Source organism: Choloepus didactylus, chromosome 15, assembly GCF_015220235.1.
Source record: "Choloepus didactylus isolate mChoDid1 chromosome 15, mChoDid1.pri, whole genome shotgun sequence".
Lineage (NCBI taxonomy): Eukaryota > Metazoa > Chordata > Mammalia > Pilosa > Megalonychidae > Choloepus > Choloepus didactylus.
Genome location: NC_051321.1, coordinates 36,155,622 through 36,171,578, shown reverse-complemented (window position 1 = coordinate 36,171,578; position 15,957 = coordinate 36,155,622). Strand labels below are relative to the sequence as shown.

General features: G+C 47.4%; 2 protein-coding genes across 3 annotated transcripts in view; both read left to right on the top strand.

Annotated features, from left to right (window-relative positions):
• The first annotated feature begins 15 nt into the window (after positions 1-15).
• Positions 16-15,957, top strand: part of ANKRD2 (ankyrin repeat domain 2) — a 57,451-nt gene continuing 41,509 nt past the window's right edge. The window contains exon 1 of one of the 2 annotated variants that reach the window (XM_037804307.1): positions 16-148. The gene's annotated coding sequence lies outside the window, so the exon portion shown is untranslated. The remainder of the gene's footprint in view (positions 149-15,957) is intronic. The other variant, XM_037804306.1, reaches the window with a different exon arrangement.
• Positions 18-15,957, top strand: part of UBTD1 (ubiquitin domain containing 1) — a 47,355-nt gene continuing 31,415 nt past the window's right edge. The window contains exon 1 of the mRNA XM_037804309.1: positions 18-148. Within this exon, the coding sequence (XP_037660237.1) occupies positions 79-148 (70 nt within the window). The 5' untranslated portion in view covers positions 18-78. The remainder of the gene's footprint in view (positions 149-15,957) is intronic.

Here is a 15,957-nt window from a genome sequence, read left to right as displayed (position 1 = left end):
TCCAGGGTAGGAGCGCGGAGCAGCCGTCCACTCCCCACCCTCCGCCTCCGGTGCATGGGGCCCGGCTGAGGAGCCAGCATGGGCAACTGCGTGGGGAGACAGCGCCGGGAGAGGCCGGCAGCCCCTGGACACCCCCGCAAGCGAGCAGGTAACGACGGGGAAGGGAGCAGGGTCACGGACACTCTGCCAGTTGTCTCCCCTTCTTGCTGGAGCTCTGGACTTCCCGAGCGACCACCCACGGCTCCTGGCGGCTGCGATTTCCCCGATGGCTGCTCGGGAGCCAGACGGGAGCCTCCTCCCCAGTCCTGGGTGGCCGGGGTGGCTGAGTTGGGGCAACTGCGAGCGCTGACCCGGCTGCGAGACCAACTCGCTCCAACTGGGGAGCGACTGGGAAGCTCCTGGAGGGGGTGGAGGCAGGAAATGTTTGCAGACCGCAACGGGGCCGGCGGAGGGAGGACCCCGGGCGATACGCCGCTGGCCTGGCATCCTGGGCCAGGGTCTGACGCGGGCCCGTCGGGGCACGGCGCGGGCAGCCAGGCGTCCCCAGAACTCGGAGCGAGAGAGATGAGAACAGTCGCTCCTTCCAAAGACTGTGTCATTATCGGGCTGCAGATTGTGCTGCCGGAATCCGACTCGCAAACGCAGCGCAGGACTCTGGGAAAGAAATCTTTATTTTTCCTGCAGGGCTTTTTAGAGCCTCCCGGCTGTCTGGGAGTCTAGAAAAGGTGGGGTGGGGTGGGGGTGAGAATTCTCCCTCGGGTTTGTTGGGTTCCTTCCCAGCCTTTGGCGTAGGATCGGCTCGCTGATGATCCGCGAGGGCCGGGCAGCGCCTTCTCACTTTCTCGGTACGCCCCTCCTCCTATCCTGGCGCTTTGCCCCGGGGACTCACTTCCTTCTCTGAGGGTGTTGCAAGGACTTTCTGAGAATGATAAAATATTAGACTTAGAAATTGTCTAGATTCCAGATAGACCCACTTCCTTCTCTCTATCCAAAAGCACAGATCCAGAGAAGTTGAGCAACTTGCCCAAAGCCACACAGCTAGTACAACTGGGGCTGGAACCAGTCTCTTCTTCCACCCAATTGCTACATATCCCTTTATGTAAGAGGAACCACAGGCCTGAAGATGTTAATGAAGTGGAAACTCTAGTTGTAGTTTCCTGCCTCCCTTTGACACCATCATAGGAGTGTTGCTTGGGTTGTGGAACCTGGGGAAGAGAATGGGGAAAAAACGTAGGGAAAGCAGGAAAGAATGTATAATGGATACGATGATCTGTAGAAGGAAGAAATGTGTTTTTATAAGAAGGATGGGGTAAAACTTTAAAATCGAAATAATCTTATCTGAAGGCATCCCTGGTTATTCTTCTGACTGAGCAAAGTTGATTCTCAAACCGAAGGGCTTTCTTCCTTTCATTCATTCATTCAATTTATTATTTATGTGCTCAGTCCTAATAATTGATTTCATAGCATTTTTCACTGCTGACAATGCTCCCATCCTTGAAACTCTCTCTTCCCTTCCCTTCTCAGCATTAGACTATTTTGATTTTCCTCTTTGATCACTGCTGCCCACCAAGCACCTCCTAGGTGTGGGTACACCCATGGTTCAGTTTGACATTGTTCTTTCTCTCATTACCCTCCCTCCCAGAGAAATTGTATTCAGTCTTACAACCACTTTTCCCCTGTGCTATATCTTCAACTGTTACCTCTCTCTTGAACCCTGTACCCACATCTCTAAATGCCCACTGGACACTCATCTAGATACCTTCAGATTCTACATCTCTAAAGCGAAGCTCTTCATCTCTTCCCCCTCAATCAGCCTACCCTTACATTCTCTCAGCTGCATAATTGTACCTTGAAAAACTCTCCTCACTGACTGTCTCTGCCTCCTAGCCAGCCAGTCACTGCAGCTGGCTGGCTCTTCCTTCATTTTTTCTTACAAACCTGCCCCTTCCCACTCTTGTCATCTTAAGTCCAACACATCTCCCACTCTGAAGTTGGTTCCCATCAAAGGCAAGTTCATCTTCAATCGTTCATCCAATGCAGAGTGCCTGCACCTAGTAGTTCCCCCAGATATAGTTTGTTAAATTAACCTATTCCAAACCCTATAATTAATTCTATGTTCAAAAATCTTTCTGTACCTCCACACTGTCTACAAGAATCTAAACTTTCAAGGCTATGTCTGACCCAGTCCTTCTTTTGGGGGCCTAATTTCTTTCTCTTGCTTAACATTAAGGCCACCAGCTTGTGCTTGTGCCATTTCCCCACCTCTTTTTATCAAGAGCCTTTCTTCCCTTCATAGCGCACCTCAAATCCCATATCTTTCTTGAAGTGCCTTCCCTGACAGATCTCCCCCCACACCCAATAGAAGTGATTGCCCTTTCTGAGAACTTGTGCAGATTCATTATCTATGCTACTTAGCAATTATCTACCCTATATTATTGGTCATGTTCTTGATGTTTACATTCTTATATCAGCAACCACTGCAAGCCTTGAAACCTGGATTCTATCTTATTCTTATGTGTCTCTGTCTCTCTCTCTCAGTCACTCACTCATATAGCCATGCATATACATACACACATACACATACAGCACTTAGCACAATGACTTGTATAGGGAAAGCCCTCAATATTTATTGATTTAGAAAGCTGACCTGACTTCATCCTATATCTGCATTTTTCATGTAAACATTTTACTGACATTTATGTCTGCATTTTAAAATCTGCTAATGTATTATTCTTTCCATTCTGTGGATCCTAATATGAATTGCTTTATTCATAAAGTCAAAATCCAAGGGGAACTCTATAGGGTAACAGAAGTTTGGTTATAAAGAAAAGGAATCCTTTTTAACTTCACAGTGTGCACCTGGTATTCTTGTAACATCTGCAGCTTACCCTTTGAACAAGGACATAGTTTTATGTTGTAAGACTAATTCTAAAACTGCTTAAAACTCCTCTAGCTCCCATTTATGACTCTTGACCTTTCCTTTAACACTGGTGAATGGGAAGAAACCCTTAACAGGGAGCTAGAACCTGAGTTCTAGTCTTGGGCTTATTGCTCGGGGACCCTGGGCAAGTCATCCAGTCTCTCTGTATCACTTTCAATATCTTGGAAAGGGAGAGGGTTATACAAGATCATTATAACTGTTTTTTTATCATCTTCACAAAGGCAACTGTCCAAAATGGAATGTATTGAGTTGAAATCTTGTGCCTTGTAAAGTCACCCTTTGGCCTTTGTTCTGTCTTCTTAATCACTCGATGGGGGAAGCACAGACACAATGCCCAATGATCGGGGACTCTTGTATTAGGTGGAAGGATTAGGTGGCTCTCTTATCTCATCCAGTTTTGTGGTTTTCACTCTTAAAACATCCTAAGCAGGTCTGTGTTCCCCTCTTCCATATCCTTGTGTGCTTCAGAGAATACTTGGGGAGTTACTCTTTTTGGGGTATAGCTCCTACCACCCCATACGTATACCCTGGGTAGATCAATATCTCTGCTCATGAACTGGGTGAAGCAGTCCCTCCTCCTACCAGCCCAGGGAGAAACGGAGGTGGTAGAACAGGCACCTCTCTTGCCCAGCTCCTCCCTTTGAAAATGTGACAGGGCTGAAACCCAAATATCTGACTCTCTGATGTGCCAGGCATATCCACTTACATTCTGGACTCTCAGGTTTGCGGTGGACAGTCCCTGAGCCCTGTTTTGAGCTGGTTGGGCTTGTCGCTGTGATTGCAGGAAAATCTGCTTCTCCTTGTGTGGGCCGCTATAGCTATTCTTGAGGGATTAATTGGGCAACTCCTTCATTTGCCAGTAAATATTTACTGAATGCCAGACGCACCATGCTGGCTGTGAACAGACGTGGTCTTTGCCTACATGGAGCTTGCAGTTTAGGAGGACAGATGATAAACACAGTCATATAAATTATGTGTGATTATACATATAAATCTTGTCTGATTATACATACAATTATGTAGTATTATACATGCTGGTGACTCCATATGTATAATTTCAGGCCATCCTCTCCAACTCCAGCCTTGTACATTCTGCTTCCTACTCGGTACGTCTGATATCTAAAGGCTTCTCAGTTTAACGTATCTGAAACAACTCCTCAACCTCCCCTCCTCCTCACAAAGTCTTCCCCATCTTAATGGTGATTTCATCCTCTAGTTATCCAGATCACCAAAACTTGAGAGTCGTCTCTGACTCCTCCCTCTCTCTCACATCTCACATCCCATTCCGTCAATAAATCTCATTGACTTAACCTTTGAAATATATCCAGAACCTGACCACTTTTGCCATCTTCACCACCTTCACCCTGGTCTAAGCTACCATTGGCCTCTTATCTGATCTTCCTGCTTCCTCTCTTGTCTCTCGTCAGACTCTTTTCAATATAGCAACCAGAAAGATGCTGTAAACTGGAAGTCAGATTTTATTACTCCTTTGCTCAACCCTTCCTGTGACTCCCCATCTCATGCAAAGTCCTTGTGATGGCCTAAACAACATGATATGATTCTCACACACTTACCTTTCTTACTCCGTCTCTTACTCCTCGTCCACGTGTTCCACTTGCCGATACCTGAATGGTTCCACCCTCACCTCCTCCAAGTCGCCTCAAATGTCCCTTCTCAGTCAAGCCGCCTCGGGCTTTCGATTTAATGGGGCCTCCATTTAAAATCACTTCCCTTCCCTCCACCACCTGCTGTCAGCATTACCCACCTCTGTTCCCTATTTGGTTTTTCCCCGTAGTGCTTATCATCATCTAACATTGGTTGTCTCCCCCTACTTGGTGCCGTCAGAGATTTTTGTTTATTCACTCCCTGGTACCTAGAGCAGTGCCTGGCGTACAGTAGGTCCTGAATAAATACGTGTTGGATGAACTTAGTGTGTATCAGAGTTGGTGAGGTCTGTTGAAGAGCAGGAATGAGCAGACTTGATTGATCTCTTGTCTAACATCAGTGTGAGGGCAGGTACCCTACAGAAGGGACTTAAGCTGCAACCTCAGAGTAGTGTTCTATTCCTGGGAGTGGCTTCCCTCTCAACCCCAGCCTAGGTAAGGTCTCAAATCTCTGAGGCTTGGGATCCTCTTACTAGGAGGTATCTGGGTTGAAAGGTGGAGTGAAGCCCCCTGTTATGGTCCTAATCTGGCAGTAGCACTTTCTTGTCATTTTATTTGTGCATCTGTATAAGAGGGGACCCCTCTTCCAGACACACATGGTGCTTGTACTCAACTTGCAGGCAGGGGTGGGAGGGTCTAACAGACCACAAGGCAGAAAGTCCAGGCCTCTTTACCCATTGACTTGCTGGGGAATTTTTAGAATCACAGAATTTTAGAGCTGAAAAGGAAGTTAAAGATTTCTTTAACCTCTTTTTTCTTTTCTAACTATTTAAAAGAGGAATAAAAGTATATGTACTCCCTGCCTAGTTCACAGAAATATGATTCAACCTATATAAAAACTATACGGGCTTCTTTAAGTTTTGTGTGTGACAAGGTCAAGGCATTGTAGGGAAGTGGTCAAGGTCAAGTGTATTCAAAAGGAAGAGGTCTAGTCTTGTCTTTGCCATTTTCTAGAGTGGTGATCTTGAGCAAGTTATTTATTTTGTACTCAGATGATCCCCTATAAAAAAGATGAGAATATTTCCAGCTTACTTCAGAGAGGTATTATTGGGATAAAATAAGCTAACGGTGTTTTAAATATTACATTCTGGCTGCATGGTCTCAAATATGTGGTCCCACCCTGAAGTGTCACCGGCATTGGTGAGAAATAAAGCCTTGGTTCTCTTCTCCTTCCTAGTTTTGTGTGTGACTTTGGAGAAGCCTCTTGATCTTCTTGGACCTATTTTCCCCATTTATATAATGGGGTGACTACCACCCTCCTCACCTCTCAGAGAGTTTGTAACAATCAAGTGAGATCCTGGATGAAAAGAGATTTTGTGAACTTATAAAGTTTCTATTTTTCAAAGCTGCAGGATTTTTACACACAAAAACTATAGTCATTTTTTCCTCAGATCATTGAAGCTTACTCTTGTAAGGAGAAGAACTATAAAAGAAATGTTTAAAACCTATTTTTGGATGGGAATCTTTCTGACATGAATGATATACTTTCAACCAAAGAATACTGAGCATAAATAACCTCTTCTTTGCGACTCAGGGTCATTTATTTCATACCTAGTATGTACAAAGCACCTGCTTGGGTGATGGCCACAAAAGATCTTTTTCTCAAAAGCAATTTATCTCTGAAAGAAGAGGGTGGGGGAGTGAACTGGTGGAGAGCAGAAGGGAATTGCTGGGGGAGAGCCTATTCCAAGAGTGCTGGGCCCCAAGACTCCCAGTGGCAACACTGGTGCAGGGAGGCTCTTAAACACTGCTCTGGGCTTTGAATGAGAATCCCAAGTCCTGCCCTATCAGTTATCGTAGTTACTGTGCTTATGATGGTGTGAAGCTTCTGGGCTCTTGAGACTGTGGGGCAGTGGGCCCCCAAAGTAAATGGTTCCCAACTGCTGTGCTTTTGCAGTTTGTGTTTCTGCCTATAGATATTGTTCTGTCTTCTCTCTTGTAGTCAGTGGCCTTGAAATCCCATCTGTCAGGCTCCAATAGCAGCCTTCCAGTTTCCTGGGGGAAACAGACAACTAAGTTTATTAGAATTGTGCCTAGAGAAAGAGTAAAGAGGCTCTAAGTGGAAGCCAGAGTTGTTCTCCAAGGAGTAAGTAGATTTCTGTGACATCTTTTTCCATCAGCCGGAATCCATTTTTTTTAGTTGCTTCTGGACAACTAGGTTGTCGACAGGTGGGGTTGATGGATAGGTGGCTTCCAGTTAAGCAAAGCATTTTTGTGTTATTATAATTCATCTGGCTTCCCCAGAAGGTTAATGCTATCTTAGGTGGGTTCAGAGTACCATTTTTTTTTTTTAAACTCCTTTTTCAGGAGATGTAGGACTATGGTTCAGCAAAAAACATGGGAGAATGTGGGGATGGGTAAAAGGCAGGAGGTGTTAGAGTGACACAACAGTATGGTTAGCATATCAGCTACTTGAGGCCAGGTGCTGCTCTCTGAGCCTTGGGGACAAAATCTGTCCCTACTTTCTGAGCTCACAAGGAAGGAAAAGTGAGCTTGGTGTACACCCATTCCTCTGACTGTCTCCAGCACCTCAACTCCTGTCCTATTACCCTTGGAAAGGTGAACCTTTCAGAAAACAGCCGGAGCACCTTCTACAGGGTATGGGGTTGGGGAGGGAGTGGGATGATACCTCATCTGTACCCATGTCCTCTAGGAGGTTGGTGCAGAGGCAAAAGGTAACTGTGCACTCTCCTCTCAGAGCCCAAGCCTGGGCAGCCAGTGAGTCAACAAGTAGTCTGGATTTTAGAACCCTTGTTTTTAAAAACCCTTGTTTTTAAGGACTCAGAGAGATACAATTAGTAAAGCTCACCTTTGCTGGGTGTTTACCATGTGCCAGGAGCATCACATGTGGTGTCTTGGTTAATCCTCACAGTTACCGTATGGGCAGATACTATTATCATCTTTTTTAAGGTGAAGAAATTGAGCCTTAGAAAGGGAAGATCTCCTGCGTAAGGCCACATAGCTTGTAAACAGCAGAGCCGTGATGCGAATCCAGGTGGTCTGATATCAGGACCCGAGCCTTTGGCGACTGTATGTTTTACCTGCATTGGAATGGGAGGAAGAGAATGCTTTTTTTTTTTTTTTTTAATATGAGTTTATTATCAAACACCTTTAGGTACCGTGCTAGGCCTGTTCATAGACGTCTCATTTGATTCTCCCCATTTTGCCTACGGGAACATTTCTACCCATTTTACATATGGGAAAGCTGATGGTCAGTATAGTAAAGTGTTTACTTTTGGTCATGATGCAGAGAAGAGGCAGAGCAGGAATTCAGCCCAAGTCCTTTGACTGAAATTGTGCTCAGAGCTCCTTCGGTTGTGCTATAGCTGTGAGTCCTGCTCACAGCCTCCGCCCACTCCCCACCCCCGCCATGCAGATATTTGAAAAAAAGCTAGGAAGTCAGCTGTGAAGCCTGCAAAGCCCCAAGGACTGGATCCACTCTTCTCTTCCTGTTGCTGTCCCTTGATCCTTTAATTCCCCAGTCCCCAAACTGTCGCCTCCACACCTAGGAGCCATCTGAGTCCATTATCTTGAATCAAAGTGATTGATTCGTAATATGCGCCCAGTAAGTATCAGTTGTTTGAGGGCTGAGTGTGCTGTTAGGCAGTAGACTCTTAGAGACTGTGTTCCTAAAGAGAAACACAAGTAGAGTGCAAATATTGCTCCGTTTCCTCCCTCTCCTGGACTGAACCTCCACTTTCCAACTCCCAGATGCCAGGGACCTGAAAAGAGTGCCCTGGCTCCGCTGACTTTGAGCGATTCCCAAATTCCTAATAGAAAAGAGGCAAGGAAGAGTCACATTAGCAAAGTGCTTGCAGGATCATGTGTCACTCTTTTTAATTAATCAGACTAATGATCCCTTGCTTTGTTCAGCATTTTGCAGTTTTCAAAGCGCTTTCTCAAGTATTAAATATCATTTGATCCCCATAACCATCCCGTTAGGTGGGCAGGACAGGTCCCCATTTTACAAAAGACGTTACTGAGACTCAGGGAGGATGCTCAGCTGCCCAAGGTTATGTGACTAACAAACGACAGAGGGGCAGTAGCTGCAGGTGGGCAGCGGCTCCGCCGCTTTTTCACTCTGATGAGATAGCCCCACTCAGTTTAGAGCCTCAGTTTCCACATCTGTAAAATGGGGACAAGAACACCACCACTTAGTGTAGCCAAGGATTAAATGTGAGAATGTATGTGACGACGTTATCAGCACAGCAGATGCCCAGCAGAGAGCATGGCGGTGGGTTGTTAATGACAATAACTGAGGTCAAGTTCATTGTTCCTTTAATGACTTCGTTCTCCTGTCTGTTGTTCAGAGAGTGTTGGGAGGAGCGGAGTGTAGCCTTCCCAGACCCCCACCTGGGAACTCTGATTCTGGCCACCCTCCCATCCTTTCCCTGGAGTCAGAGGGTATAGCAAGGGCCAGTGAATTTCCTTTGATTCACAAAATCCAAAGTCTTTCAAAAGGACGTTTATAAGATAAAAGTTTTCATTTGGTGACAGGTAAGTATGACGAGTATTTTATTCATAGTAGCCATTTGCATTTTTTAAATCCTAGCTTCTCTAGCTCATTAGCTAGGTGATCTTGGGCAAGCTGTTTTAAGTTTGGGGGCCTCAGTTTTCTCATCTGTAAAAAGGAGAAAACAGTACCTACTGCATAGTGTTATCATGAGGATTTAATGAGTTAATGCATTTAAAATGTTTAGAATGGTGCCTGGGACATAGTAAATACTCAGTAAATATTATTTATTACTTTTTATTATTGTCACCATGCTTGGCACTGTATTTAAGCAGGCTGTCCCCGACCTTCCTCTTCACCCCAAGTTGAGACACATGGCCAGCGAAATTCACATGTAAGACCTAACTCCCATGATGTGCTTGGGGTTATCTGTCATTCCTGTATTTCCACTCATTCATTCAGGGAAGCAGAAAGGAAGCAAGTTGAGTGATGTTATTTTAGAGATAACCTTGAATCCAGTTTCATTTTTAAAAATGTGAATCATTCACAAAAGCTTTTAAACTCTCGTTAGTAACCAATCACTTGCAGCACACCCCATAACTCTTGCTGCTGATTCCAGCAACAACCAGTGGCTACGTTTTCTGGGTTATCTTCAGTGCATTCATTATCTGGTAGGTCAAGGCCTGGGAGTGACCTCAGTTTGCTGTGGCCCGTCTTCAACTTTTCAGAACATCTCTGGGACCGCTGGGGCTTCCTTCCTGGAACTCTGCATGTCCCTCTGATACATTTTATCAACTGCAGATACCCCCTCTGTGAACTTCCAAGAAGTTCCCCAGCAGAGCCATTTTTTCACATTTGATAAGCACCCCCCTGTAACTAGTTTCCAGATCCCAAAACAGCTGTTTTATAGCTATTACATATTGCTATTTATTGAGGACCTACTCTGTGTCAGGCACTAGAGAAGGTACTTTATACAGATGTCACCTAATCATCCTGATAATTCTCTGACATGGAAAGGATCCTCATTTTCGGGGAGGGGCTCAATGACACTGTGGAGTAAAACAGTGAGAAATGGGAAATTTTTGATTCTTACCCTTGGGTTCCTGCCATGCAATATTTACCTCTGTCAATTTCAACAAAGGGCTCACTAGGTCCTAAACAGGTATAGCTGGTTTACTGACGTCATTGCCACCCATGATAAGCAAATGGTATACTTCTGCCGGTTCGTGCACTATATATTCTGAACGTGTCAGAAAGTTCACTTTGTGACAGCCTTCATGGGTCCCTCTTTCTGCCTCTCCCCAGCCCCACACAGTGTCTGGGAAACAGACCATACTCTGTCCTCTGTAATATGGGATACTGCACATGGCATTGATTTTTACTTAGCGAAAGCACTCTGTTCCCCCAAAATAGATTGTCACATGGCACGAGCATTTCATTTCCTGAGCCCTCGCAGCAGCTCCAGGAATCATCACTGAAATCAGTACTGTTTATTAATCTCCTACCATGTGTGTGTTAGATGCCCTACTACATGTTTGCCATCACTGTCTTCAGTTTTCAATTTGGCCCTGTCATGTAGGCATAATTACCTCCATTTTCATGTAGGCTAAATTACCTCCATTTACAGATGAGGCAGCCGAGGCTCGGGGAAGTTAAGACACTTACCCATGAAAGCAGAGGAGCTGCTGTTTGAATCCTGGCACTTGTTTCCTGAGGGCCTTAACCACTAGGGTAAATGCCTCTGAACAGTCACTGCGTCTGCCAGGTCCCCAGCACCATGCTGAACGCAGGGAGACACGGTTCCTATCCCCAGGGAGTCACAGGGTGATGGACCAAATAATGCTGGAGTTTCTCTGATTTGTTTTTATTTTTTCCAAACCCGTTTCCACCTGGGCACACCCTGGTGGGCAGATCCTTAACAGAGCACCCAGGGTCCAGGGTGAGCTGCTGAGGCAAGTCCCAGGGGAGCCAACCAGTGTGCTCCTCGGCTGTGTTTACGTCCCAGGCTGACTTCTCAGTTTGCTCTTTGCCTGTCTTCCCTCTGTGTTCTCACATCAGGTTCACAGGACCCAAAGTTCATCCAGGTCTGGGCCAGGGTGACGTTCCTGCTTGTGGCCCAGTCCAGGGCTGGCTGCTGAGGAGACAGAGGCCTTATTTGACTGGGAACTTACTGCCTCTATGGCTTTCTATAAGGCCCCAAATGAAGTTTTTTAAAAGTCCACATGCTCTATGTTCTGGGGACAGGATAGGCAAGTCTTTGGGGTCAACAGGCGGAAGCAAAGACAGTGAGCCCTTTAATCTTCAACCAGGTCTTCCTGCTTGAAGCTGAGCCGAGCTCTGTCCTGCTCTGACAAGTGTCCTATGGAAGATCCAGGGCCAGGATGTCTGGTCCATCCTTGGCTGTAATGTACTTTTCCTGTAGCCACGGGCAGAGATGCTCAGTCTGCTACTGTGGAAAGCTCCATTCCCTGGGCATTTTTTCTGGGCCAGGACCCCAGGCTGAGAAGTGTCCAAGGAGAGACTTCAGTCTAAGGACACTGTTCTTCAATGTCCAGCCCCCCTCCAGGGCTAATTTGAGTATAGGTGAAATGATCCCTTTTAAAAAAGCCGTGGGGTTAGGGAGGCTTACTCAGAATCCCTCCTTACCTTTTGGGGCAAGAGAATTGGTATTAATAGGGAATCCAGCTGGAGGAAGTTGGGGACTGGTTCAGAGAGGTCGAGCCACTGGTCTCTGGTCTGTCCTGCACAGACTGGAGCTGGTTCTCATCCAGGAAACCTGACCTCATTTCCTGTGCCCTTTCTACTATGCAATCCTGCCTCATTCCTGCAAATGTGTGTGCACATATTATGCATGCATGTCTCATCTTCCATGATGGCTTATGGAAGAAGCAAAGACAAGGATCTGAAACAGTTTTCAAGGAAGACAATGTGCAGGCCACTTTAGAAAGAGTTGAGATAGGAGAGGTCTCTGTGGGCTGGAGTTATTAAAGGAAGGCCTTGGGGGGCATGCGGCTCAAGTCCCAGTTGGGATAGGATTAGGATAGGGCAGGTATTAAGGGTAAGAGAGTATATTTTATAGAAAAGTCAGTGATTTGAATAAGGGGTACAGGTTGGGGAGAAGTAAGCAATAAGATTTTCTTTCTTTCTTTTTAATTGTCAGTGTAATGCTTTCATGTAAAAAATGTGAACAATATCAGAAAAAAAATCTCCTTTATACCTCTACCACCCAGAAAGATCCTCCAGTTCCACTTGGTGTTTATCCCTCTAGCCTTTTTTTTTCATTGAGGCAATAGAATCAAATTGATTGGGTGTACCAAGGTTATGGAAAGTCTCAAATAGTGAGTGGGAGCGTTTCAGTAAAGGAGCCTTTGTTGGTTCTTGTACAAGGGGTGCAGATGAATGAGGTGGTTTGGGAAGAGGTATCCAACACCGGCGAGCAGGCAGGATTGGAGCCTGTGCTGAAGCTCGAGTTTCCTCACCCACTACCCCAGCGTCTTGGGTCTAGTCTTCTCAGTTGTCGCCCAGGAGGTCCAGGGAAAGATTTCTTCTGAGTTGTCTCAAAAGTGCCCCCTCCCTTCTCTAGACTCCTCTTTCCCAATTATAGCCCAGTTGCTTCAGCAGAGTCCTGCCCTGGAGTTTGGGACACAGCTGCTTCTACCACCCCAGAAAACCTTGGGCTGCTGTGTGAGGTCATTTCAGGAGAGAAACTGTATATAGTGGAGTAATAGCATCAGGAGAGTTTCACATTGTTCAGGCCGTTTAGCATCACCCTTCTGCTGACACAGGCAGGTCAGCTCGCACTGAGCATCCCTCTGATGGGCACTGCCAGGAGCTGCCGTGGCCTCAGTGCCCTCTCTCCATTCCCCACTGAGGCTTCCCCTCTCAGGAGCAGGGTTCTGACCTGGCCCGAGTTCTAGGGAGCCTTGGGAGGAGCAACCTCAGGAGAGCAGCAACCAGGGGAGTCAGGCGGCCAGAGTTCAGTCCCAGCTTTGCCTCTTGGCGCCTGTGTGGCCTTAAGGCTGTGAACCTCTGGTTCCTCATCGCAACAGTCTGGAACAGGAGTTGTGGACCAGTTTTTTGAGCCACCGGAGCCCTTTCAGGTGCAAACTTACAATGTAGCTTGATATATACAGCCAGACATGTGATGCACCGGTTGAAACCAGGGAAGATGGCCCTATGGGGTTCCATTGATGTCTTGGGGTCCTGTAGAGCACACAGTTTGAAAACCCCTGGGCAGACGAATGCTCTGAGATTTCTTCCAGCCTTAGGATTTGTCGCCTTGTACACAGTCTCTGGCATAAATGATCCATCAGCAGGGGTGTAAGTTTTGTGACCTCTTAGAATCTTTAATGGTCATATGGGGTAGACTGGGGGTAGGTGGCATAGGCAGAAAAATCTCAGGATAGAATTTTTTGTAGCAGGGGCAATCGGGGTGGCGCAAAGTTTGCAGACAGAGTTTCACTTGCTGGCTTGTGCTTCCATGGGCTGATTTTCCTGGCCTGCTGCTGCCTACCTCTCCGTTTAGTGCTGGTTTGTCCCGAAGAAGCGATGAGATGGGGCCAGCTTTAGCATCTGCTTTATGTTCACAGAGACACGTAATAGAGATCCCTGTGTTAGGACCCCTTTGGTTGCAAGTAACAGAAACCAATTGAATCTAGCTTAAGTAAAAAGGCAGTTGATTAAAGGGCTTCAGGGGGACTCAGGACCCCATAGGCAGAATTGCCACCTGGCTGGGACTGAAAAAAACCTTGTTAGATCCTCCCTCTCCTCTCAACTCTACTTGTCCTTGGGCTTCCTTCTCTTCCCTGCAGCTGGGTTTTCGCCCTCCTCAGTCCACACGGTGGGAAGTGTGTGCTGCCCTACAGCTCCTGAGTGTTCGTGGTCTAGTTCCAGCCATACTCAGACTGACCCACATCACCCAGTCCAAAGTCCAGATTCCCAGGGTAGGGTCCAGTTGGCCCAGCATGGCTCAGGTCTCTACCCTCAGTCCAGTCAGCCTCAGCCAGGGTTCACATGAGACCAGACACGTTCGGCAGGGCCCACCTCTGACGCCATGTGGATTGGGGAAAGCCCCAGAGGAGGGGAACTTGTGAGCTGCACAGACAGTCCCAGAGTGGTCTGCTCCTCCAGCCCTTCCTGAGGAGCTCTGGTTCTAGGGAGAAAACCAGGTGTATGTAAGACACTTGTCAGTCATACAGGGGGATGATAAAAGAGGTGTCCCTCGGCAGAGCCTGCTCATTGCTGAGTGCCTGGCTCCAAGGAGTGCACAGGGAACAGAAGCTCACCCAACGGGGCTCGGGGGAAAGAGGGCTTGCTGGACCGATTGCAGCTGGCCCTCTGGGAGCTGGGGCTGGAGGGTAGTCAGGAATGGAGGTGGCTCTGTCTTTTGAGGGCTGAGTGGCCACCCTGCTTTTGTTTGAGCCTCTGCTCTTGGTTTCCCTCTCTGTGGATCCAGCCTTCTTACTCATCAGCTTGTTCCATGGCTGCTCAATGTCCCCCTCCTCCAGCACCCCACTCCCTCCCCCTTGCCCATTCAGGTTTATTTCCATTTTAAGACCCATTACTGATTAATAAGAGGAGACTCAGTTTGGTCCCACTTATCTCTTAGTGTCAAAGCACACCAGTAGCAGAATTCTGGCCTTCCCTGGGTCACAGGTCCACCCAGGTGCAGGCAGCTAGAGGGGGTCAGATCATGTATGTGCGTCTGTCCTTTTCAGAACTCTGGGCAAGGCGAACATTACAAACCCATCTCATCACATCTTCTGCAGTTGGAGAATGCTTGCAGATGCAGGAAAGCAGAGCCATGAGGGATGGAATAGGGGAGGGGTATGAGAAAGGGGGACCGACCTGAGCTATGGCAAGTTGGCATGCTTCGGGGAGGGGGCAATAAGAATTTGTAAGGCCCGAAAGGCTCCTTGAACGCCGAGCTGTGGAGCAGGGGTGTGGAGGTAATAGGGAGCCCTGGCAAGTGCGACCAGGGCTGATGCCATGGTTTTGAGAGGGCACTTCTAGACTCCAAGGATGGCTCGGGAAGGGACAGGGCAAGCCGGAAGGCAAGAAGACCAGCCAGGAGGGAAGGGGTCTGTGTTAAAGTGTTGGGAGTGGAAGTGCCAGCAGTACAGAAGCCCCTATGAAGAAGGACCGCATAGGATTTAGTAACATGTTGGCCAAAGGGGAGGGAAGGTCAGAAATGTCAGAGGCAGATGATAGGAGTGTTGGGGGTGCCTGGCAACACTAGGGACCTGGGCAGGGAAGCTCTTTGAAGGAGAGAGATGGATAGTCTTAAGGAGCACTGGGCACTGCTAGAGTGCTTACTGTTGTTTCAGTAGGTGAGGGAGAACTGAGTATTTAAAGCAGAAAGGGAAGTCTCAATCTGAAGCAAGAGACTGCTGGAGACTGGGTCTCAGGCCCTTCCGTTCTACTTATCAGGAACTATGACCAAGTTCCCTCAACTTCCTCATCTTCAAAATGGGAACATATCTGCCCCGCACAGTTGCGGGAAAGTCAATGGTAGTTTAAATGCCAGTGCCCTGTGCAGATGCAGGCGGTGTTGTTTCTGTGGCTGCTTAAGTGATGGTGCTGGACAGTGACCCAGGAGTCCCGCCAGCCTCCACAGGGCCATGCAACTTTCTTCTTGGACTTGGGACGTGCCTTGATGCCAGCCCCACCGGAGCCACTCCAGACTCCCACAGCAGAGGACATTGAGTCTGGGGGTATTTGAAAGACCAATTGGGTCTAGGATTGGTTCAGCCCCAACCGACTTTTAAGAATGCCCTGACGGGTGGTGTGTGTATGTAGAGACCAGGGCGCAGGAGGGAGACAGGAGAGAGATGGCTGGGCATTCCTGAGGAGAGAAGAGAGGGGAGGGGAGGGACAGCTGGGGAACGGGAAGCTTATCC